Source organism: Gobius niger, assembly GCF_951799975.1.
Source record: "Gobius niger genome assembly, chromosome: 2".
In the NCBI taxonomy this organism is placed as follows: Eukaryota; Metazoa; Chordata; class Actinopteri; order Gobiiformes; family Gobiidae; genus Gobius; species Gobius niger.
Genome location: NC_136853.1, coordinates 7,407,332 through 7,430,724, shown reverse-complemented (window position 1 = coordinate 7,430,724; position 23,393 = coordinate 7,407,332). Strand labels below are relative to the sequence as shown.

General features: G+C 44.2%; 1 protein-coding gene across 9 annotated transcripts in view; it reads right to left on the bottom strand.

Moving 5' to 3' along the window:
* Window positions 1-23,393, bottom strand: part of nav3 (neuron navigator 3) — a 541,592-nt gene that overhangs the window by 174,402 nt on the left and 343,797 nt on the right. For 8 of the 9 annotated variants that reach the window (XM_079582525.1, XM_079582518.1, XM_079582523.1 and 5 more), the window contains exons 8-10: window positions 16,047-16,453; window positions 11,578-12,221; window positions 4,082-4,197 (exon numbers count right to left, since the gene is read on the bottom strand). In XM_079582525.1, coding sequence (XP_079438651.1) covers window positions 4,082-4,197; window positions 11,578-12,221; window positions 16,047-16,453 — 1,167 coding nt within the window. Of the gene's footprint in view, window positions 1-4,081; window positions 4,198-11,577; window positions 12,238-16,046; window positions 16,454-23,393 lie in introns of all 9 variants that reach the window. The other variant, XM_079582520.1, reaches the window with a different exon arrangement.

Here is a 23,393-nt window from a genome sequence, read left to right as displayed (position 1 = left end):
ACAACAGGAAGCGCTGTTATTAGCGAAACACTGACATCGATGTCACTGCAGGTTTCTGTACTTTAGCTTTGCCACAGACTTGGATTATTTGTTGTTACCTCGTGTAGCAGGAACAAATCTTTCACACAGTGTTTTTACTTCCAACACCTGAGTTTCTTTATTTAATAAAACGTTGCATTCAACATAACATTGCGTTGCATGTTTTTAATTATATCTAGTTTGGAGAATGTTTATATAACGTTAGCATCGTATGAGCTAACTGTGAATAGAAAAGGAACGAGTGGAGTCTGACCAGGCCACTGTTCCATAACACTGGGCTCAAAACTAAAGACGCAGCAATCTGAGACTTGCATCAGATATCGGAGCAGATAATGAAGAAAATACAATATCTAGTATTGGCTACAAATATCTGAAACTGACCTGATACCTGTTTTGGACATGATTTACCTCATTTTGAAGGGCAGAACCTGGAGGATTCAGGTTTGCTGAGGTTTAGTTTTAACCTCCACAAATGTATTTTTGATCACCGGGCAAAATGCATTGGCCAGCAACAGTATGCTAATGCTAGCAACAGTATGCTAATGCTAACGTCAGCTAATCAAAGCTGGGACAGAAGCTATGAGTGGCTAAAATAGAATTAGCCACAGCTGAAGCGGTCCAGTGTTTGTATTTGAGTTTATGAAACGCTGAACAACAGATAACATTTGTTTTGCACAAGTTGTAATGATCAGATTAGTTTATTAGTAGTTTAAAAAAGTCCAGTAATTCTTGTTTAATGTTGTTTTCCAATGCAGTTTATAAGGTAGCCTATAATTGATAATTGATAACATGTTGTTTCAAAAAAAGATGAGACTTTATAGATCTCATAATGTAGAAAAGACCATTCACGTTTTCACTCACTGCAGCCACTTCTAAGAAAGTCTCTTGGTATCGGTTAATATCGGATCAGCAGATACTCAAACCCCCAGTATCGACATCAGAAGCAAATAAGCTGGATCAGTGCAACTCTAATTTCTATACACACCACAAAATAGACTTGGCATTTAAAGTCCATGTGAGTGACCCTTTCACAGCAGGATCACAGCTCCTCCACTACACCAAAAACACAACTGTGTGTATGTCTAATAATAATTCCTCATGGCGCAATCCTGCAGCACCAAGATAAATGCATCATGTTCATTATTAGATATAGGAATCGTTACTCGTGTTTCCAGTGACAAGCAGCTCACCGAAGTGTTACATTGTACGACTATTGGCGAAAGTGAGGAGAGAAGCTGAGTCTGGAGTTGTATGAAACGAGTGGGCAGTGAACAGCAAAACGAAATGGCCATTTGTTCGTCCACTTTCTCCCAGGAGACACCGGGCACCGGGCAGACGCACACGGAGACACAGGAGAGTCACGCCATGCTGGACAGAGCGGCCAAAGGGAGCTTTTACTAATGCAATTCAAAGCTTTTTCAAAAATACATGTATCAGTAACGATGCTAATTACTAATCTGACATGGAGCTCTTGTATTTATAAACTATTTCCCAATTTGTTTCATTGATCGTTTATTCCTACACGTCGGTAAATAGAGGAACAAGAATTGACAGAAAATAACGGACAGAAAGGAATCACACTTTTCACCGCGGGATAATAAATAATCAAGAAATGCGACGAGCAAAGAGGAGGGGCTGGGATTTTACAGAAAGACGAGGATTCACAGAGTTTCACAGAGCAAAGAGCAGGTGGGTCTCAAAGGTACCCAATTTTCCGGAGTATAAGTCGCACCAGCCTGGGCAAATACCTGGGCAGCACGGAGGCGAAACTGCACTGTGACAAGCCTCTCCCGGCAGCACATTGTTCAAGCACCCATCTGAGGACTCGTTCCTCTCGCTGTGGCTATCGAGAGTATCAGTGGTACAGTAAGTAAGTGCTTTATTTACGGAGTAGCAGATAGTGGTACACCAGCCTAAAGCGCCCTCTAGCGGCTGTCAGTGTGAAAATAGCAAACGTGAAATTAGATATATTCATACAAAAGTCGCACCTGAGTTTACGTCGCACCCACAGCCAAACTATGAAACCAAGTGGGTGACTTAGTGTCCGGAAAAAACGGTAATAGCCAAATGCAGTGATGACCATGTTACAGAGATACTTTTGCTATGGAAGCACGTTACTAAAGTTGAACACAGTCTACACAATTTTTTCAGTAATGTGGGGGTGCAGTGGACGACGACACGGCTATAGAACAATTATAGAACGACTGGTGGTTCACACAAAACGACTGACAATCTTAAGGACTCACTACACCAGTCTGTAACGGCTGATGCTGAGGCTTTATAAAACAACGGTGCCTCCGGCCCATAGATATAACATACAGTCTGTTCTCTCTCTCTTTAGAGGCAGTGTCATGTGATCACTGTCAGAACAACACAGACCTGCAGGGACACGTCTTCCTGAAATTGTTTATAGTTCTGTCACATGAAAATGAAAGTCAACGACTCAAAGAAGCGGGATGTATTTCCAGTGGATTCAATAAGAAAAGGAGATGGACCTCAGCACCGAGACGTGGAGACAGTGGAGAGAAGCAGCTGAACACAGACGTCCTTCGTCATAATGCGCTTCACCTTTCGCGGCCTCGCTGTTTCACGGATTTCTTTTGAGTACAATTTTGCAGCTTTTTTACAGCATATGAACGCCATACACACATTGTGTCCTGCGTCCTGATTGGCTAGTTGTAGAGTGAGCCTCCTCTTTCTGCAGAGAGGATCTCCGCAGAGTTACACCAGCACCGGCCGGGCATGAGCGGGTCGTTTGAGGACTTTCTGTCCTTTTCCATGAAAATAAACACTGCTAGCATGTGGCGCTCGCCTCAGCTAAACACACGCCTGAAACTGCTATGATAAAACTTTGGTCGTAGCTACGATTGTCTGTTTGAACAATCGCACAGCGGAGACGAGAGCAGCTCACGATGTTTCCAATCCCCAGGTCTCTAATGTGAATCTAAAAATCTGATTAGGCAAAATAAAATCACACAGTGACACCAGGCATAAAGGAGAACCCGTGTGAACGAGTGAGAAAAGTGTTTAAAGTGTGTGGTGAGGGGTTTTACTGCCTTTAAAAATATATAATAGTTAGTAATTGCGGATTTCGATGCAAACGAGGGACCACCGTAGTCCGACTCCAAACACAGTAAGTACCGCTAAACTCTGTGGTTGGAATGTAGCCGGAAAAAGTGGTCCATGTGAACTTTTAGTGATATAATGTCGTGCTGCTTCACGTGGGGCTGTGGCCATTAACTAGTTGTTACTGCTGCTGTTATGATAGAGAAATGAAAATGAAGGTATAGCTACTTCGTTTTACTGTATTCCATCCACCCTGTCACTGGCCGCTGTTTTCTGTGGGTCCACCTTCGGGACGACTGCCTCCGACTAGTTAAGACTCAGTGCGACAGGAAAATTATAGCAAAATCAGGCATGAAAATCGTGTAGATTGTGCTGACCTGGAAAGCACTGCCCCAGAGCAGGAGCTGAAACTATCCATCGAAAAGAGAATGAAACAGCACCAAGAACATGTTCCTCTGGTGAGAACAGACTTACTTCGGCAGGTACAGTGAGGACAGCTACGGTTACATTTGAGTCCTGAGCAGCTTCGTGCAGATGATGTCACCTTCTTGCTTCTATACATTCCACATTACTGACATCCATAGCCACGAGTCAACACCCCTCTGTGTCTGATCGCCTGCAGACCAACAACTTGCATTTCTGACATTTCTTGACCTGTAATCCGAGCGTCGTCTGAGAAGCAACGACCAGCGGTGATGCGGCAATGTTTTGGAGCCGACAGTCGCCCCGAGGCGGCTTCACCAGGGCCACAGCTGCTGCCTGTGTCTCTGCTGTCAGCCCTGACCTTCCCTGCACCCGGCTCCAAATGCCCCCCACCCCCCAAACATGCAAATAAATGCCACAAAAACACAAGCTAATCACGGTGTGTTTCTATCCTCATGCCAAAGCAGTCTTGTTCACCAGCACATCTCCAACACCCTTTGAGAGCGAGCAGAGAAGGTCACATCAGCCCATGGAAACACCGTGTAGGCCATACCTGAGATCTCCTCCAGGCACTGCTTGGCTGTTTTGCCGTAGACCAGTTCTCCTTTGGTGGGGCTGAGGCAGGGATCCACGGGCGCCACCATCGTACAGTCGTTCTCCGAAAACGTTCTGCAAATAGAGAAAAAAAAAATAAAGAGTCATTTATTTGAGCTCACTGTAGTGACGCGCCGAGTAATCGGGAGAGTGGAGACGTTTCCCGGGAGGCCTGTGGATACAGACAGCGTCTCTGGGGACGCCCGCAAATGGCCACGTCCGAAGCTGCCAGAGGGAAAAGAGGAAAAAGAAAGACTTTTTCACCGACTGCATCAACACAAGTGAAGCAAAGGCTGAATAATGGATTTATTTTCTATCTAAGTAACAGAGGTAACAACTAACGCTAACATTAGCATCGAGGACGTTTCTGTCTTTGAGGCTAATGCTAACATTAGCATCGGGGACGTCTCTGTGTTTGAGGCTAATGCTAACATTAGCATCGAGGACGTTTCTGTCTTTGAGGCTAATGCTAACATTAGCATCGGGGACGTCTCTGTGTTTGAGGCTAAGGCTAACAGTAGCATCGAGGACGTCTCTGTGTTTGAGGCTAACGCTAACATTAGCATCGAGGACGTCTCTGTGTTTGAGGCTAACGCTAACATTAGCATCGAGGACGTCTCTGTGTTTGTCATGTTTTACATTGAGATGGTATTTCAGACTTGAGTAACTACGGTGGAAGGAGAACTCTTTTTAACACAGCCTGCTCACAGCAGTACAGCGTCTATCATCCCATCATGATGTTTTTAAAACAAAAGTGAGTCCCTGAGTGAAGCGTCTCCGTCCATTGCTGTTGTCGTCAGATATACGGGCGTACCAGAAACACTCAAATAGAAAGGTTCCAGCTCGAGAGTTCCGGCTTGGGGGAAATCATGGGAAATACGATTAATTGCGTTAAAAAAATGAATGCGTTACAGTCTTTGTAATTAATATTTAAAAAACACGTCTGACAGACCATCACCAACAACAAATAAACAGAGAAGAGGCCATTTTGTTAATTTGCTGAAGCGATGCTGGACAGATGTCCACTTTACCGAGTGAGGAGAATAATCATATGAAAAGAGCGGCAGCAGCACAGTGGGCTCCCCGTGTGTGCTATGAGGGAAGAAGCTCCCAGTTTAACGCACCTCAAGAGCATTATCTTTGTTTTGAATTGCCCATTGGGATGAATAAAGTTGTTTTGATTTGATTTGTTTGTATACTTTATTGTCCCTGTAGGGACATTTTTCCTCTGCATTAACCCATCCTTCGATGCAACCCGTAAGGAGCAGTGGTCGACAGGGACCCATTTCCATGATGTGGAGCCAAGCTGGTGGTCAGAATCACCTGCTGGAGGATTCACCTATTGCACATGTTTTTAGTGGTAGGGGAAACCTACGCACGGGGAGAACATGCAAACTCCACAGAAAGACCCCGTCCAGGTGGGAATTGAACCCAAGACCTTCTAGCTGTGAAGCTAACCGCTGTACTACCGTGACATCATGAACTCTATGAACATAAACCATTCCATAAACGAGTCTACTCCTCCCAAGCTTGGCAAACACTTACACAGGTCTGAGATGTATCTGTGTGGAGAAGCCTCATGAATATTGAAGAGAATTATTTGACAAAATCTTGACTAAAACTAAAATACATTTCGTCAAAAGACAACGAAAACTAAATTAAAATATGTTGTCTTTCCGCAGAGGGGACATGATGCTTATAAACGTCTCGGTAAATGGTGACTATGTTGAATTTTAGGCTTGAACCTTGATTAAAGCCAAATTTGGCGTTTGACTCTTCCCCTTCCACCAAGCTCTCACAAATCATCAATTCATCAGGTCCATTTTTAAAACATGGATTTGATTTCCTTTGCACATGGTGAAAGAATAAAGCCAATACAAACAATGTGAAAGAGCATTGTTGGAGATGAATTCTGCTTCTGGCTGGTCTAAATCAGCCTCCCCACACACAGTGTATTGGGACGGAGCACCTGCAGAGGCTGATAAACCCCGGACCGAGGCAGCAGAGTGTGACTCTGTGACCGGGCGCTGGAGGAAACCGCTCGTCCATAAGGTCTGTCTGCGCCTTATGGACGACGCGCTCGGATATTCATGTGTATTCATTCAGGAGGAGAAACACCTCCCGACTGAAGGTGGGCTTCAAACAGCGCCTGAATGGGATTCTCCTGAGGTTTGTGTTCATATGATCAGGTTCCTCTCACACATTTGAAACTCATCAGCATTAAGCTTTTTTCAACACATTTGTTTCACTATAACTTACATGCTGTGGGTGAGAACTCACTGCATTGATCTAAAACGCTGAGTTCAAGTGTTTCCACTGTAAAAACTAACTGGAAAATAAGTTACATTTACTTGAAATAAGAACATAAGAGTAGCTTGACCTTCATCTGAGTAGGTCAGTATTATCTGTCAATGGAATCAGTCAGCTATTCCATTTTGCCGGTTTAGTTTAGTTTATTTATTTATTTAAACAGGGACAAAGTACAAAATACATTAACCTCAAAAAGGAGAGATGCACTGCACCAGGGCACTGCAGTCCCTGAGAAGGCTGATAATAATCAATAAAGTCTTAAAAATATCTTGTCATTATTAGTACAGGGGTGGAAAGTAACAAAGTAAAAAGTACAAATTAGAGGTACTTTTACTTTACTTATTTTGTGATCAATACTTTTTACTTTTACTTTTCTACCTTGGTTTAGACCTAGAGTAGGCCTGGTCTAGCCCTGGTTTAGACCTAGTTTAGCACTGGTTTAGCCCTGGTTTAGACCTGGTTTAGCCCTGATTTAGACCTGGTTTAGCCCTGATTTAGACCTGGTTTAGCCCTAGCTTAGCCCTGGTTTACACCTGGTTTAGCCCTGGTTTAGACCTGGTTTAGACCTAGTTTAGCCCTGGTTTAGACCTGGTTTAGACCTGGTTTAGACCTAGTTTAGCCCTGGTTTAGCTCCTGTTTTTGACCTGAGTTAGTGGTTTTCTCCTTTAGACCTGGTTTGATTCAAATGACTTAAAGAATCCTGCACATTAAACTCTTAAATACTTCAGTACATTTTACAGTACATACCTTTACAGTTTCACGTAAGTATAAAGAAAGTAAACTAAACCCAGGGAGAGGGTGCTCCACTGTAACAGCAGGACTCTCACATGCAGCTGGTTCCTGCTGATCTAAATCTTCAGCTCCGATTGACAAACACAGTCGCGGGAGTTGAACATAAAAGTTGAAGTACTCAGAGTCGTATCTGTGAAATACCAGACTGTCACAGTTAAAAGTTGGCTGGAGCCGGCGTGAGCGCTGAAGCCAAGAGAGTCCACGTTTTGGCCGGTTTAGAACTGCACATGGCAAACCCACTGGGAGATAATAATCACCTCTTCTCTTCAACGCACGGCCAATTCTGAGTTAAAAATAAGTTCATTTTAGAGTTACATTTGGGGGAATTAATATATATACAAATAATTCTATCTTGAATGTCTCGAATTCAAGTGTATAGAATGAATAAAGGACGATGGTCTGAGGGCTTTTCCGGATCAAGACCTGGACAATCTCACACTTTACTATTGTATGATTAGTAATAATACCAGGAGTGGTTCGGCGTCCGCACAGTAAAGTGAAGATATTACAGCGCAAATTTCAAACTACTCCTGGTATTATTACGCCTTACAATAGTTCCCCCTTTTATCTGCTTAGAAAATCCACATGGGTCTAATTTTGTGTAATTATACTTTGTAGTGTAACACTTCACGTAACCATATTTAAATAGGGAAAACGTGGAAGAGCTTGGTAGCTTCTATCTTCACCTGGTTTGGAGCTATAGAGGAGAGGCTAAATGCTAACGCCGTCTGCGCTGTGTTTACGTGACTGAGGACACGGGTGAAGACCAGACAAAAGAACTCGTCTAAGCTCAGGTAAGAACATATCTCAGTATGTAAAAACGGTGGTCTGTTCCTTTAATAGTTCAATACTGACAGAAGAGGCTACAGGACGATATTCAAATCATTTACAAGATCAGTTTTCATTGCCCTAAAATATCAGCAGATGAACCCTTATGGTTCAATTCCTCCATTCCCAAATACCTTTGTGCGTGCGCTCAGTCACGCAAAAACACGAAAGATGCTGTTAGCATTTGGCCTCTCCCAATGTATTCTATTGGGAGATCGGTCTCATACGTGCTTTTTTCACCTGCATCTGACTTTGCGGTCGCTTTATAACCACAGAGCTGGATTCAGCCCAAGCTGACGTAATTACGGAGTTAAAGACTTTATTCCAAATCAATACGGTCTCAAAGCAAGGGGAGTTTTACTTCCGGACCGGAGAGGAGGCGGGACTGTGGAGCTCTATTGTCCTTATTTACGAGGATCGCTTTGAACGCTGTTTCTTGCTCCGGGTTTTAGGGATTACATTTTTTTTCAAATGATTTAAAACAGACGAAAGAGCGGAAGAAAATATCGCATCACTCGCCGCACATGCCATCTCTATTGTTTTGGTAGAGTGTGGTGACGGCTTCCGCCTCTTGGGGGAATGAAGTCCCGCCTCTCGGTGCGTGATTGGATCGATGTGGGTAAAATGATAGGCTGCGAGGAGCTGTCCAGACGGTTCTTCTTTTGAACAGGAAGGAGGAGTGTCTGGCAGGTCAGGCAAACAGGAACTAGCGTAGCCACAACATGCTATGAGCCAATTGGGCGATTCTCATGAAGCCTAAAGGCCAGAAATACAAAAAATAAGAAGCAGACAGACAAACTGAAAAGAACCACCCAAACCTGTGTGGATGAAGCTAAACACCGGTATGTTTCTGATGAGGAAACAACATCGTGACATTGTTAAAAGTCGTTTTTTCACGTCATATCTCTTCGAAAGTGTTGATCGGTCGTTCAAACTCGTATAACCCCCTCACCTGCCACCCTGTGTTTGCACAGCGTCAACCTGTCAGTCTGGCTCCGGGGAGTCGTGGTGCTGCATTTAAACAGCGTAAACATGGAGGATTAAAGTCACGTTAAAGCTCAGCGGAGACAGCGGCGCGTGAGCAAACCCGCTGACGGTGCGTTGGGAGCAGCGGGCCCGGGACGAGGCTCGGCGGAATGGATTCAGCGCCGCACACAAAGGCGTCCCGCGATGTTTGGCAGAACAGACAAACTCTCCGCCGGGATTAGACTTATGTACTCCCCGCGCTGTGATGGATGCTACGGCACCGAGCTACACTCGTTTAGAATAAGCCCGAGGAATCGTGTTCCTGTCACGCTTTGGGCGTTTTTTTAAAGGCATTTTGAGCTGTTGGAAACGCCAAGAATGAATGTGCCTTTACGGCTCTCAGTGCTAAAGAGAGAGCCAAGTCAAAACGTCCCGGTATTTAGGTTTAAAAGGATGATATTAATAAAAGTAGTCAAATCACTAAATAAGTAAGTTGGTTAGAAATGTTCAGATCAACTTCATACCAGAAACCTGCCTTATGTTCTCTGCGTCTGTGATGGATGTTAATAATAACTGGAACTGCCAAAAAATCAATGTACCTACTGTATCAGACATGCTTTTTTTCTGTACCATTGGCAGAACATCTCCAAAGCCTCAGAGTCAAACATTGAAAACAGGTCATATTTTTTAGAGATTGAGGGCCCCATCTTGTGTTTCTAAGACTTTAGCTTAGCCTTCTTCGCTTAGTAGGAGCGCCCTTTGATATCTGCCACTCCAGACTTTTAAGTAGGAAGTACGTGGGGGTGGAGAAGCACCCATGGCCAGGGGTGGACTGGGACTGAAAAACGGCCCTGGACTCTGACCAGCCCGGCCCACTTTTGCATAAATACGCACTTCTAAGAATACATATTTTAACCTCATATCCCCCACCTTTACAAAGTGCATTTTCTCCAGTTCGGCTTTACCCAAAGTTAAGACCTCACGTTTTTGTCACTTTTTTGTTTTTCATTGCGTTGTTGTCGGGTTTTTTTGTCATTTATTTGTTGCTTTTCTGGCACATTTTTGTTCTGTTTTCATCCTTGTTTTGTCGCTGTTTTGATGCTTTTCTTTTAAGCTCTTAGATTTGGAGAAAGCTTGGTTAAATCGGGGGGTAAGAGGTTAAAGAGAAAATTGAGAGGCCGACCAGTGGCCCGAGAGCCAGTGGCCCTTCTGTGCTCTTCCAGAATGGACATATGGCCAGTCCGCCCCTGGCCAATGGCGATGTTAATACATTAAGTACAATATTTGAAAAACAAATGACATAATTACAGTTTATTATGGGGAGTTAACCGCCCTCTCTCTCTCGGTACAGCTGCAGTTTTTGCCTTTTTCTGTAAACTGCATTTGTGGTTTCTGTTCCACATTGATTTACTGGATACTTTTGTCTTTGCCGTGTTTTATAAGGGGATCAGTGGATTTTTATACTGCAAAGAGTCTATAATGGTCCTGAAGAAACAACTGTTTACTGTTGAGACCTACAAATTTAATCTTCTGAGACACTGAAGAGGCACCAAGAGCCGCACAGCACAGTGAGGGCATCACAAGAGGAGCTACAGGAAACAAGGAAGGGACAAACGAAGAGTTATCCGGGCAAGACTCACAGCTAAGCCACACATGCCTTCTATTGTTCTGGCTTATGGACCTTTACTGGAGAATAAAACAGATTAACTTATATAATATATTATATTATATCTTTTTTGCTGTTTCCTTGTTGTTGTGTTGTTCCTTTGTTTGTTCCACTATATTCCTTGTGAAATGAGAATTTATATTGATTTTGGGGGTGGGCGCTTATAAGCTTCTTGCTTCAGCCCACTCCTTTTGAGCAGAATGTTTACTGCTCAAATAAACTAATAAACTAAACTAAACTAAACTGCTGAGCTCTTACCAGAAGATGGTGAAAGACTGTTGTGGAGCAGAGGGAGCTGCGCAGGAGGAAGAGGAGGGAGGAGGTGACCAGTGCAGGACACCACGCTCTGAAACAGTGACAAACCCAGGAGGCGCTGCACCGTTTCAGAGGATCAGAGGAGACTGAAGGCAGCCAGGGTTCCTCTGGGTGCTATGGTTTCCTCTCCCTCCAAAAACGTACTGGTCAGGTTGGCCCACAGCGGCTCAGGACTAATACCTGAACACCATTTCGTTGTATAAAGCACTTACTTATTTAAAAGCTTAAAAGGAATAATGCTAGGGATTAGATATCAACAAACACCTCTAAGATAAAACACTGGTCAGTACAGGACTGGAAAATGAGGAGTTGTCGGAGCTGCTAAGTGGCAATAATGTCGCCCCAATGTGAGGAAAACGTTATTTTCCAAAACAAATGGCCTTTCAAGTTACAATTTCCCATTTAGATCGATAGAAAAACCTTGAACCAGTGCAAAAATAAAACACCATCTGCCTTACGTTACTAGAACACTGGTCTGCAACGGGTTCCACCTCCGAAAACTCAGCACCTGGCTCTCCAAATCTCACAGAATCACTGCAGAACCAAACCGTGAGTGACTGAAACGCCGCGCCTCTCACCTGTACATGAACGGCGCCACGGTGGCGGTGTTGGGATGGTTGTGCTGCTGTTGCTGGGGCAGCTGGACCACACCCAGAGCCGCTCCTCCCCCTCCCCCTCCTCCTCCGCCCGTCCCGGACCCGGACAGGGCGGACGTACTGGTGGAGGACGTCAGGCTGGTCCTCTTCCCCTCCGGAGCCCCCATGGACCTCTGGATGTAGAAGCTCCCCCCGCCCTGGCCTCCCTTGGTCAGCTTGGGCCGCTCTTGGCCCTCGCCCCCCCGAAGGTTCCCGCTGCTGTGTAAGGCTTGGGTTTGCGGCTGGCTTTGGGACTTGGCGGAGGAGGCGGAGGGCGCTTTGAGTCCCGGTTTGGGGATGCCGCTGGAACTGGGGGGCGCCGCGGACGTGCTGGTGTCTTTCTTTGCTGATGACGTTTTGCCGCCTTTCGGGATGAGGCTGGCGATTTTGGAGCTCTTTTTGGAGGACTCCGAGGCGGCTTCGTCTTTGGGCGATGAGGTGTCTCTTGAGGTTTTGCCCGACTTGCTCTTGTCCTCCTTGTCCTTAGACTGCGCTACTGTTCTGCTGCCGTTGGCTGAAGATTTGGAGTATGACGAGGACGAGGACTTGGTGGACGAGGCGGTGGATGTTTGGGCTTTGGGAGGGGGCTTGGCTGGAGCAGGGCTAGAAGAGAAAACACCAGTTTGATTAGACAGATTAAAGTTATGATATTAAAGCAAGACACGGCAGGGAAAGGATTGATTTTTCACACAGTGGAGACGTGGAGATTTTTAGCCCTGAACATCTGAGTGTCAGAAACAGGGAGGTTTTAAATTACGAAACTAGACACTCTAATACACCTTATGTGTGATTTTGGGAGCTCTGTGAAGAACAAAACTGATATAAGTGACAATCAAAAACATTTGAAAAGTCACGATCTGGACATTTCATATCTATTATTGCGTTTCTTGTCTTTTTTTAGTCTGAGGGGGCGTCGTGTTGTACAGCTGTAAAGCCGATACTTCTCTCTCACGTGTTTCACGAAGCAGAGCGGCTTCACATGGAAAGATCGAAACATTTCTCTGAGTTTTTAAATGGTTACACTCCAAGGACGACTGAGAAACATCCTGTTAAAGTCTTCAATCTGAGAACCAGGCTGTTTAAATGCACACGCCATAAAAAGCGTTCGATCTGCAGCAACACGCGGCGTTTCCAAACGATATTTAGGCATTTGCTTCTTCCCATAACGTTAGTGCCAGTAGAGGAGAGAGGAGTGAATTAGAAAGGAAATGTGATTTTGATAAAACCTAGCCTCTATTTAGCTTAGATTTCTCAGGAACCGAGGCATGTAGAATTAAACTGTACTTAGCTTAGAATCTCAGCTTTCAAACGAGCCATAGCATGTGTCCATAGCTATAACATAGAATGCGCTGAGGTGCTACAAATATCATGAAAAGTGGTCTGGAATGTTGGCGCTCTACAGCTTAATTCCAAAAAGAACATCATGTCAGTGTATAAAAATGACAAAGCTAAGCCGCACGATGCTTATTTTATGATTTGTAGCCGAAGTAGCCATTACGTCACTTCGCAAAGTCGGCTTTCCTTCATTCATTCACAAATATTGACATATTTTACACCACGTGTCCTGAAGCAAAACTTTAGGGCTGGTTTTCTCTAAATGAGGTTTTTGTTTCACTCATGCACCGAAACAGCCACTTTAGTAACTCCCACAGACGCCAAACTTTCCGGGCTTGGGCTCAACAGGTTTTTTTCTGATGGATTTTTGAATATCCATTTCTAATATTTAACTCGTCTTTGAGAAAACCAGGAAGTCCGAGGCTACATTGGCACAGTGTTAGTAACTCAACTACCTGTAACTTTCACGGTTTGATTCAGGTAGTGCAGTTTTAACACATACTCACCCAAAGAACAGTTCCATCTATGTTTTGGTGCCGAAACCAGGTGTCAAGCCACGTCTGGGCCACGTCTGCTGGTCAAACTGGACTGATAAGCTCCAGACTTAAAGGTCCTCTTATCGGTGCCAGAGTGACACGGCTTTAAACTGGTTCTCTCCTCTCTTATAAATGCTTCCCCTGTGTTTGATCCGTCTCTGCCCCGAGAGCACTCAATGTTGTGCGTATATTATCTCTGTACTTTTCCGAAGTGCAGACTCGCGGTGTTTAACATTCGAGAATCCTCTCCCGCTAACGACTCCACAGCGCTGTGCTCTCATCTTCATCCATATATCCCCAGCTTTAGTTTCAGACGGGTCTATTTCTCCATGAAGCGGCTCAAGCTGTGGCGTCTATGCCAGCGTGAGCCAGTTATGGCTTGACCCACTGGACACAAGCTGTGGCAACACGGAAACAGGCTGTGGCTCGACTTCATTTTACATCACTAAGTTTTAATAGGCTCAGTCCCCACAGCCAAATGTGGCCAACAGCCTGTGAATAACATGAACTAAATCCTCCGTTTGTTAGTGTGGTACACAGTTTGGTTTATGTATTCTACAGGCCATGTAGCAGATATAGTAGTATTAATCCTCAACAATGCACTTTCTATATAAGAGGTACAGTAAGTGAGCAGTACAAAATAAAAATAGCCTCAAAAAGGATGTATCAGCGTTGCAGAGAGCAGCCGAGGTTCACAGTCGCAGCTACATCTCTCTCTAAAAAGTCGAGTCAGAAAGAGGAGCGCCTGTTATCAAAAAACACAGATCTTGCCTAAACTGTCACGACGGCCTCAGACACAACTTGTCCTTCCTGTTCAGATCACAGGAGCAGCAAGGCTTTGTTCAAGAGCAAATGACAGGTTTAAATGCTTTTGAAAATATATGACTTAGTTAGATGGATATATCTGTTGTGAGTAATAATCATCATTTTATTTCAGTGAGGCAGCAAATGAATGAATAAATGTTTGGAAGAAAAGTTATTTTGCTTGAAAAATATCTTTATTTTTATTTATTTATTTAATTTTATTTATTTTCCAGGCAGCTGGTAACTAGTTAAACCTCCCACTTTGAACGCTGCTAGAAGTGGTAATTAGTACATGTAAACATGAAGGTGTCCGGTGACTGCTATACGAGTCGCCCCCAGTGGTGAAGCGCAGCTAATGATAAAACTGCAACAAAACGTGAACATTACTTTTGGTCACGCCTTTCAACAGAACGTTATATTGTATGTTTTTAATTATATCTGGTTTGAAGAAACGTTAACGTTAGCATTGTATGAGCTAACTGTTGTAGCATTAGCTGTTTTGTTTACACACGAGTCTAATCACCCAAAACCAATAGGTGAGGAACACGCTTCTGTATGGTCCTTATGGTGGGAGCTGACATTGCTGTAATACCGCCCCCTGGTGGCCAGGGGCGACTACAAGAGACACTTAAGAGCACTGAATCTAAACGGGACTTCATACGTCCCAAGAATGGCTTAAAAGCCTGGCTCCATGTGAAAATGTTTTTAACCACGCAAGTTTTTGTTTATCAGCCTGGAATTTTGAAGCATTTTCAGTAAATTAACTGGCTCCAGAGCCTGTCAATCAAGCTCTGGAGCTCTGTGGAGGCTCCTCCCCCTGAGTGCATGGCTTCTCGCCTTTTTGCCCTTTTAAGGAACAGGCTGTGTAGGAGGAGATAGAGCGGCCATTAAAGCAGTACTAAGTAACTTGTTTACCTTAATAAATCCTTTCCGTAGTCCCTGTGGGGGTAATACAAGTGTTTATGGGATGATTGGAGGGTCTTTCATCTCCCCCTGGTGTCTCTGGCCAGAAAACCATGTTTGCAACTTGACTGCCACCGGTGCGGAGAAAGCAATACACACTAATGTAATCACGAAGAAGAAGCTAACATGCTAACGGGCAAAGCTAACTGCAGGGCTAACGTCACTTTAAACAGTATTTACAGCCAAGTTTGAGTGAAAAAAAATATTTCTATTGTATAATTGGATGCACAGTAACCCTCTCTCCCTTCGCCTTTCCTGTCTACTCTCCAAGACAATTAATAAATTAAAAAATCGTAACTTGCTACTACACCTGCAGTTGCGCTTATGGCCTTTAGGGGGAAGAGTTACTTAGTACTGCTTTAAGGTTCACACAGGACTCAGGAACCTTTTTCAATGAATGTGGCTGAATGACCCGCTCATCTTTATTATATTATATCTATGTCTGGAACGCTCTGACGTTATATGTCATGATTATCAAGTGGGAAAGATACCAGTTACCTGGAACGCATCATTAGAGGTAAAGTTCACAGAAGTATGACTCATTTCCTATTGACATAAGATGGTCGGCATGGCAACAGTTCAAAATTGTTTGCCTCTAACTATCACTTCCTTCACCAGAGCAAAAACACGTCTACTCAGTGAAACGTTTTTAATGTAAACAACAAACGGGTGGGGTTCTGAGTTAAATACGCCTCTAAATCTTACATCTGACTACCCAGTCCAGTCGATGATACATTAAACCTCTACCTCGACTGCAGACATGACAACATGAACACACACGTTGTAAACAAACCTGGTGGGCGTGATTCCCTCCTCCCCGTACTCGGACAGGTCATCTTCCTCCTGCAGAGCCATCTCCACCACAGACGGGGACACCCTGGAGCCCGCCCTGGGGTTGATCAGCCTGAACTTCTCCAGCATGGACCTCTGAGGGGGGGCGCCCACCGTCCCCGGCCCCGCGGGGAGGCCGCCGTCCTGGGGGGAGGAGTGCGTGGGGCTGGCCAGCATGGAGGAGGTGGCACTGTGCTTGAGGTTCATGGACTTGCTCCGCCAGGACTTGGAGGAGGCGGTGGGCGAGGGGATGGAGGAGGCCAGCTGCTGCCCGCTCAGGCTGGGGGAGAGGGACCCGCCCAGGGAGCCCCCATTCAGGCCGCCGGACACCGGGATGGACCGCACCGACTCTGGAGGACACAGCGAAGACGACTCCATTAGAAAAGAGGACAACCCTACATATATTGTTTAGTTTAGTTTATTTTCATAGTTTATTGTCAGTATCTTCACACAGACACGATTAACTACAAAACATGAAAACACGTATTGTGACGGGGAACACAGCAAAATAAAAATGTAGAAGAAGGGGGTGAAGAAAGAGAAGAAGAAGGTAGGCAAGGTATGTTTATTTGTAGAGAACAATTCATACTCAAGGCATTTCAAAGTCCTTCAAAGTTGCATAAAATGACAAGAAAGCCGATAAAATCGACACAAAATTTACAATAAAGGCAAGAGTGCAGATCAAATACTTTAAAAGAACTTTAAAAGAATAAAAAGAACTGTTCAGCCTGGATTTGAACATTGTCAGAGTTGAGGCCTTTCTCACAGGAAGGAGGAGAAGAAAAAGAAGAAGAAGAAGGAAGAAGGAGGAGAAGAAGACGGAAGGAGAAGGAAGGAGGAGACGAAGGAAGGAGGAGGAGGAGGAGAAGGAAGAAGGAGGAGAAGAGGGAAGTAAGTAAGGAGAAGAAAGAAGAAGAAGAAGAAGAAGAAGAAGAAGAAGAAGAAGAAGAAGAAGAAGAAGAAGAAGAAGAAAGGAGAAGAAGCAGGAAGAAGAAGAAGAAGAAAGGAGAAGAAGAAGGAAGAAGAAGAAGGAGGTCAAGAAGAAGGGAGAAGAAGGAAGTAAGGGAGAAGAAAGAAGAAAGGAGAAGAAGAAGCAGGAAGAAGAAGAAAGGAGAAGAAGAAGAAGAAGAAGAAGAAGAAAGGAGAAGAAGAAGAAGGAAGGAGAAGAAGAAGAAGGAAGGAGAAGAAGAAGAAGAAGAAGAAGAAGAAAGGAGAAGAAGAAGGAAGAAGAAGAAGGAGGTCAAGAAGAAGGGAGAAGAAGGAAGTAAGGGAGAAGAAAGAAGAAAGGAGAAGAAGAAGAAGGAAGGAGAAGAAGAAGAAGGAAGAAGGAGGTCAAGAAGAAGGGAGAAGAAGGAAGTAAGGGAGAAGAAAGAAGAAGAAAGGAGAAGAAGATAGGAGAAGAAGAAGAAGGGAGAAGGCAGATGAAGGAAGAAGGTAAAAGAAGGAAGAAGGTAGAAGAAGGAGGGGAAAGGAGAAGAAGGGAGAAGGAAGAAAAAGTAGAAGAAGAAGAAGAAAGGAGAAGAAGGAAGAAGAAGGGAGAAGGAAGGAAAAGAAAAAGAAGAAGGGAGAAGAAGAACAAGAAGGGAGACGGAAGAAGAAGGGAGAAGGCAGAAGGAAGATGAGAGAAGTAACGGCCCCTGGTTTAGAGCTATGTTTCCGTGTGTTACCACTGTAGTGCTGCAAAGTATCCTTCTTTTCTTTCTGACTACTTCACCCTCCATTACGGCTCTGCTTGACGCAAACCTGAGGGAGATAAACCCTCTCTAAAACGAGCTGGTCTCAGGTGTCTGTCCCGTTCCGCTCCCTTTAAGTAAGTGATGCACTTTAGCTCCTGAGGTGACCTTTAAGTTCCCCGCGTCAGATCGATATGACTCCAAACACTCCCATATTTACCATCAGACCAGTTCCCGACTCATATCCGGTTAGTTTATGTGCGTGAGAGTTCCCAGCGCCCAGAACAAGTGACATTTCATTTTGTCGTTCGCAGAAGAAGAAGAAGAAAAAAAAGTCCAAATCCTGTTGCTATAGAAACGGCACAGTCAGGTGAAAAGTGTGGACCCTGCGAAAATGAGGGAGAGAGAAAGGAGGAAACCGGGAGATAGAGAGGGGTGGGGGGGGGGGTCTGAAGATGGGGTTAATTGACTGGACGGAGCGCACGGCAGAAACCAAATCATTTGCATTCCGGCGCCGCGGCTCGTTTTATCTGGGAGAGAAGAGGGGATTTGGAGGAACAAAACGGCGCCGCGCTTCCTTATCAGCATCGCATTAGGCCGACATGATGAAGAGGGACCAACACCTGCTCCGTGTTCACTCTGTGCTGCTGGGGAGGGACACATGTGCACAATAAAGGCCCAGATGTGCTCACGGGGCTGGGACCTTTCATCTCCAGTGCCGAGCCATACTTTTTCCCCAACTTACTACAAAAGACATCTCTGGTGACGTTAGCCAATTCCATGAAGCCCCTTTTCCACAGGCGGGCCCCGCTCAGCCCGATACCTGGTCCACCCGGGTTGGTGAGGCCAGGGTCAAACCGGTCTGACCAGGGATACGTTTTGGGACCGGCCTCTGGCTGTGGCCAAAGCGCCTAAAGCGTGACGTGAACAGACTCTGGCCTCTGATTGGCTGACAGGAGCGTGAACAGCCCTCACTGTAAACATGCAGGTCAAACAGATTTACCGCTGTGTTTACCGCCATCATACCGCTGTTCTGAAGAAGCAGAAGAAGAAGCGGAAGAAGAAGAAGAAGAAGAAGAAGAAGAGGGGGGAGAACAAGAAGAATAAGGGGAAGAAGAAGAGGAGGGAGAAAGAACAAGGAGGAAGAAGAAGAATGAAGTAGGAAGAAGAAAAAGAATGTAGAAGAAGAAGGAAGAAGAAGAAGAAGTAGAAGAGAGAGGCAGAAGAATGAGATCGATAAGTTTGCTTAATATCAGATATCGGCAGAGTCAAACCCCCAGTATCGGTATCGGAAGCAAAAAGCTGGATCGGTGCATCTCTATTCCAGTTACAAGCTTTATCTTCCCCCTCCTCTAGGCCACGAAGAAGAAGGAGAAGAAGAAGCTTTATCTTCCCCCTCCGCTAGGCCACGAAGAAGAAGGAGAAGAAGAAGCTTTATCTTCCCCCTCCGCTAGGCCACGCCCCCTTGTATAACACGTTGTCATCTGTATTTATAGCAGAGGTTTCGACATCATAAACCGGAATGGAATCAGACTAATATTCCAAGATCCAGTGATAAAGTAAGGACTGTTTCTGCTCTGGGAGATGTTTGGACTGACCATGATGACGCTGGATGAAGATCCAGTGCTAAAGTGAGGGATGTTTCTGCTCTGGGAGATGTTTGGACTGACCATGATGACGCTGGATGAAGATCCAGTGATAAAGTGAGGGATGTTTCTGCTCTGGGAGATGTTTGGACTGACCATGATGACGCTGGATGAAGATCCAGTGATAAAGTGAGGGATGTTTCTGCTCTGGGAGATGTTTGGACTGACCATGATGACGCTGGATGAAGATCCAGTGATAAAGTGAGGGATGTTTCTGCTCTGGGAGATGTTTGGACTGACCATGATGACGCTGGATGAAGATCCAGTGATAAAGTGAGGGATGTTTCTGCTCTGGGAGATGTTTGGACTGACCATGATGACGCTGGATGAAGATCCAGTGCTAAAGTGAGGGATGTTTCTGCTCTGGGAGATGTTTGGACTGACCATGATGACGCTGGATGAAGATCCAGTGATAAAGTGAGGGATGTTTCTGCTCTGGGAGATGTTTGGACTGACCATGATGACGCTGGATGAAGATCCAGTGCTAAAGTGAGGGATGTTTCTGCTCTGGGAGATGTTTGGACTGACCATGATGACGCTGGATGAAGATCCAGTGATAAAGTGAGGGATGTTTCTGCTCTGGGAGATGTTTGGACTGACCATGATGACGCTGGATGAAGATCCAGTGCTAAAGTAAGGGATGATTCTGCTCTGGGAGATGTTTGGACTGACCATGATGACTGTCTGAAAGCCGGAGCAGACACTCACACGTCTCTCCGCGGCCTGACATTTCAGACGCATTGATTTGTGCTTCTTCCCTGTTCCTCAGCCCTCTCCTCCAGCCTGCTCCCCTGCAGGGAGCGCCGTATCCGGGGGAGGGAGGGGGGGGGTAGAGGGCTGTCTTCCGGCTACACATACAGAACAGAGGGAAACCTGGATATACCGTGCAGTTTGAAAACTTTCAGGAAGCTCTTTTTTTCTTTCTTATTCTGGGAGGTGAAAGTTTAAAAGGTGCAGACGAGAAGAAAGATGGCATCAAATGTCAGCGGGATCAAACGGAGATGAGGCAACCGTACGGCGCCTCAAGAGTCGTCTGTTTGAACAGGGAAACTAAAACTTTTACAAACACCCTTTACAAACTTTCAAAAGAAGGCAGCAGCTTTATATGAGGCGGGAATCCTTACAGAGGATGGAGGTTTGTCAAAAAGGAGTCACCTGGACTCGAGGTTATGTGTTGGATGCTTCCCTCCAGGGGCGGACTGGGACTGAAAAACAGCCCTGGACTCTGACCAGCCTGGCCCAAATGAGCGTAAATGTGCACTTACCACCCGCCATTTCTCCATTTCGGCTTTATTTGAAAGCTGAGACCTACAAAGTTGGTCAAGTCGCCGCATTTTTTGTCATAGTTTTGTTGTTTCTTCATCACTTTTTGTGGCTTTTTGTTGTGCTTTTGTCACTTTTCTGTCACATTTTTTCTATCATTTTTTTTGTTATGGTTTTGTCATATTTTTGTGGCCTTTTCGTTGGTTTGTTGTCGTGTTTTTGTTGACTTTTCATCACATTTTTTGTCACATTTTTTGTTGCTTTTCCGGCACATTTTTGTGTTGTTTTCATCCTCTTTTTTGTCGCTATTTTGATGCTTTTAGATTTGGGTAAAGCTCGGTTAAGGCGGGACCGGTGGCCCTAGAGCCAGTGGCCCTTCTGTGCTCTTCCAGAATGGACATATGGCCAGTCCACCCCTGCTTCCTTCCCTAGGCATAGGCGACCCAGGCCATCTGCTGGAGGGGGTGCCACATTTTTTGAATCCAACACTCCCGGCATTTATAACGTCGCCGATTTTCGGACATAACTTTGGAATGGAAGTGATAAAGACTTGCGGTCTTCCGTCTTGGAAACTAGAGATTCCAAGCTTTCAAATGAGCCCTCCCTGGTCATTCTCGGCCTTGTAACATCACAATGAAGATTTGTGAATTTACACTACAGGCTTGAAGTTTGGAAACACTTTTTATGTATCGGCTTTTCTTTATTTTCAACACTATTTACTTTCATTCAACTGCTGTCGTCACTTTTTCGTTGTATTTTTTGTGTTTTTTTTGTGGGGTTTTTATGGCTTTTTTGTTGCTATTTCATCCCTTTTTGTGTCACCTGTTTTGCTGTTGTGTTTTTGTCGTTTGAAGTTGCTTTTTTGCTGCCTGTTTTGTTGCATTTCTGTCGCTCTTTTTTTGCGTTTTCATCTTCATTTACGTCTCGTTTTGGTCGCTATTTTGACACTTTTTTCAAGAAGCTTTTAGATTTGGGTAAAGTCGAACTGGAGAAAATGTTCAAACGGCTCTTTAACCCCTTAACTCCCACCTGAACTGAGCACATTTTCTCCAGTTTGGCCCAGTCCAAAAGCTGCAGGAAAAAAGCTGTGAAAATCGCAACAAAACTGAGACGAAATCAATGATGGAAATGTGACAAAAAAGTGAGAAAACATTGACAAAAAAGTGACGAAAAATGTATGAAAAAGTAGCAAAAACGTCACAAAAATGTCACAAGAAATTGACAAAAAATGGACGGAAAAATGCCAAAAATGTGACAAAAAAATTACAAAAAATTACCAAAATGTGACAAAAAATTACAAAAAATGGATTGAAAAAAATGGATGAAAAAATGACAAAAATGTGGCAAAAAATGACAAAAAATTGATTAAAAAATGTGACAAAAAATGACAAAAATGTGACAAAAAAATACAAAAATGTGATAAAAATGGAAAATTACAAAAAATTGATTGAAAAAAAATGGATGAAAAAATGACAAAAATGTGACAAAAAATGTGACAAAAAATGACAAAAATGTGACAAAAAATGTGACAAAAAATGACAAAAAAAAATGACAAAAAAAATGACAAAAATGTGACAAAAAATGACAAAAAAAATGACAAAAATGTGACAAAATGTGACAAAAAACGTTACAAAAAATGACAAAAAAAATGACAAAAAAGTTACAAAAATGAGTTGAATACCCAACAAAAAAAATCTGATGACGTGAGGAAAAAGATCCTCTCGGTTCAGGCGGGAGTTAAGAGATGAAGGTTCAAACCAGATCTCAATTGTGAAAAATTATTGTCATTTTTTATAAAGTGGGTCTTCCATCGATGGCGTCTTAGATATTGTGAGTTATCTGGCTGCCGTTATTCAAACAGTATATGAAAAAGAGCCAGTCTTCTGAACGGCTCTTTGTAATGAATGGATCCCAAAGACTTGGCTCCCAGTAAAGAGCCGTAAATCCCATCACTATTCAGAGATTATTTTGAACAATGAAGCATGGGGGGGAGATTAGACGATATCCAAAAGGCATGGAGCTACAGACGGACATCTTACAAAGGTCTTATAGTGTTTACTTTCCTGACCACCTCTGGCCAAAACGCAAGTCTGTGATTGTACTTCATCTGCGGTCAGAAATCTTTAAAGTACATTATGCAGAACGAAATCAAACTCACTGATAAAGTCCAAATGTCACGGACTGCTCTCTTTGAAATAACAGAGGAACGTGGAGGCTCAGAGGAAAGGCTGGGCATGATTCAGCACAAAGCTATACTCCTGGGCCAGTAGTGCCCCCTGATGGTTCAGACGGGAACAACCACAACATCATTCCTGCTGTGTGTTCATGAGCGGATAAAAAGCTATGAAAATATCCTTTATAGGCGGTGTCTGTGCTGTAAATATGATGATGTGTGTCCTTCCCACTGGCACAGACTGTACTGTTATCCAGTGATGCGTTCAGGTACCGTGGTGGTTCCCAAAGCCATGGTATGTTATGTTTATATGATGATGTAATTTCTGCTTGCGTACTGCAGGAGTGTGTTTGTATAAAGCGTTGTGTCCATTAGTGTTTTGTTTACACTGTGATGCCTTCAAGTGCCCTGGTCATCTCCACTGCCGAGTTGCAGATATGTTTTGTTCAGTATAGTCATGCTTTCAAGTACTTCGATTCTTGTGTGGTGACGTATTTAAGTACATGTTTATGCAGTGATGCATTCAGGTACATCA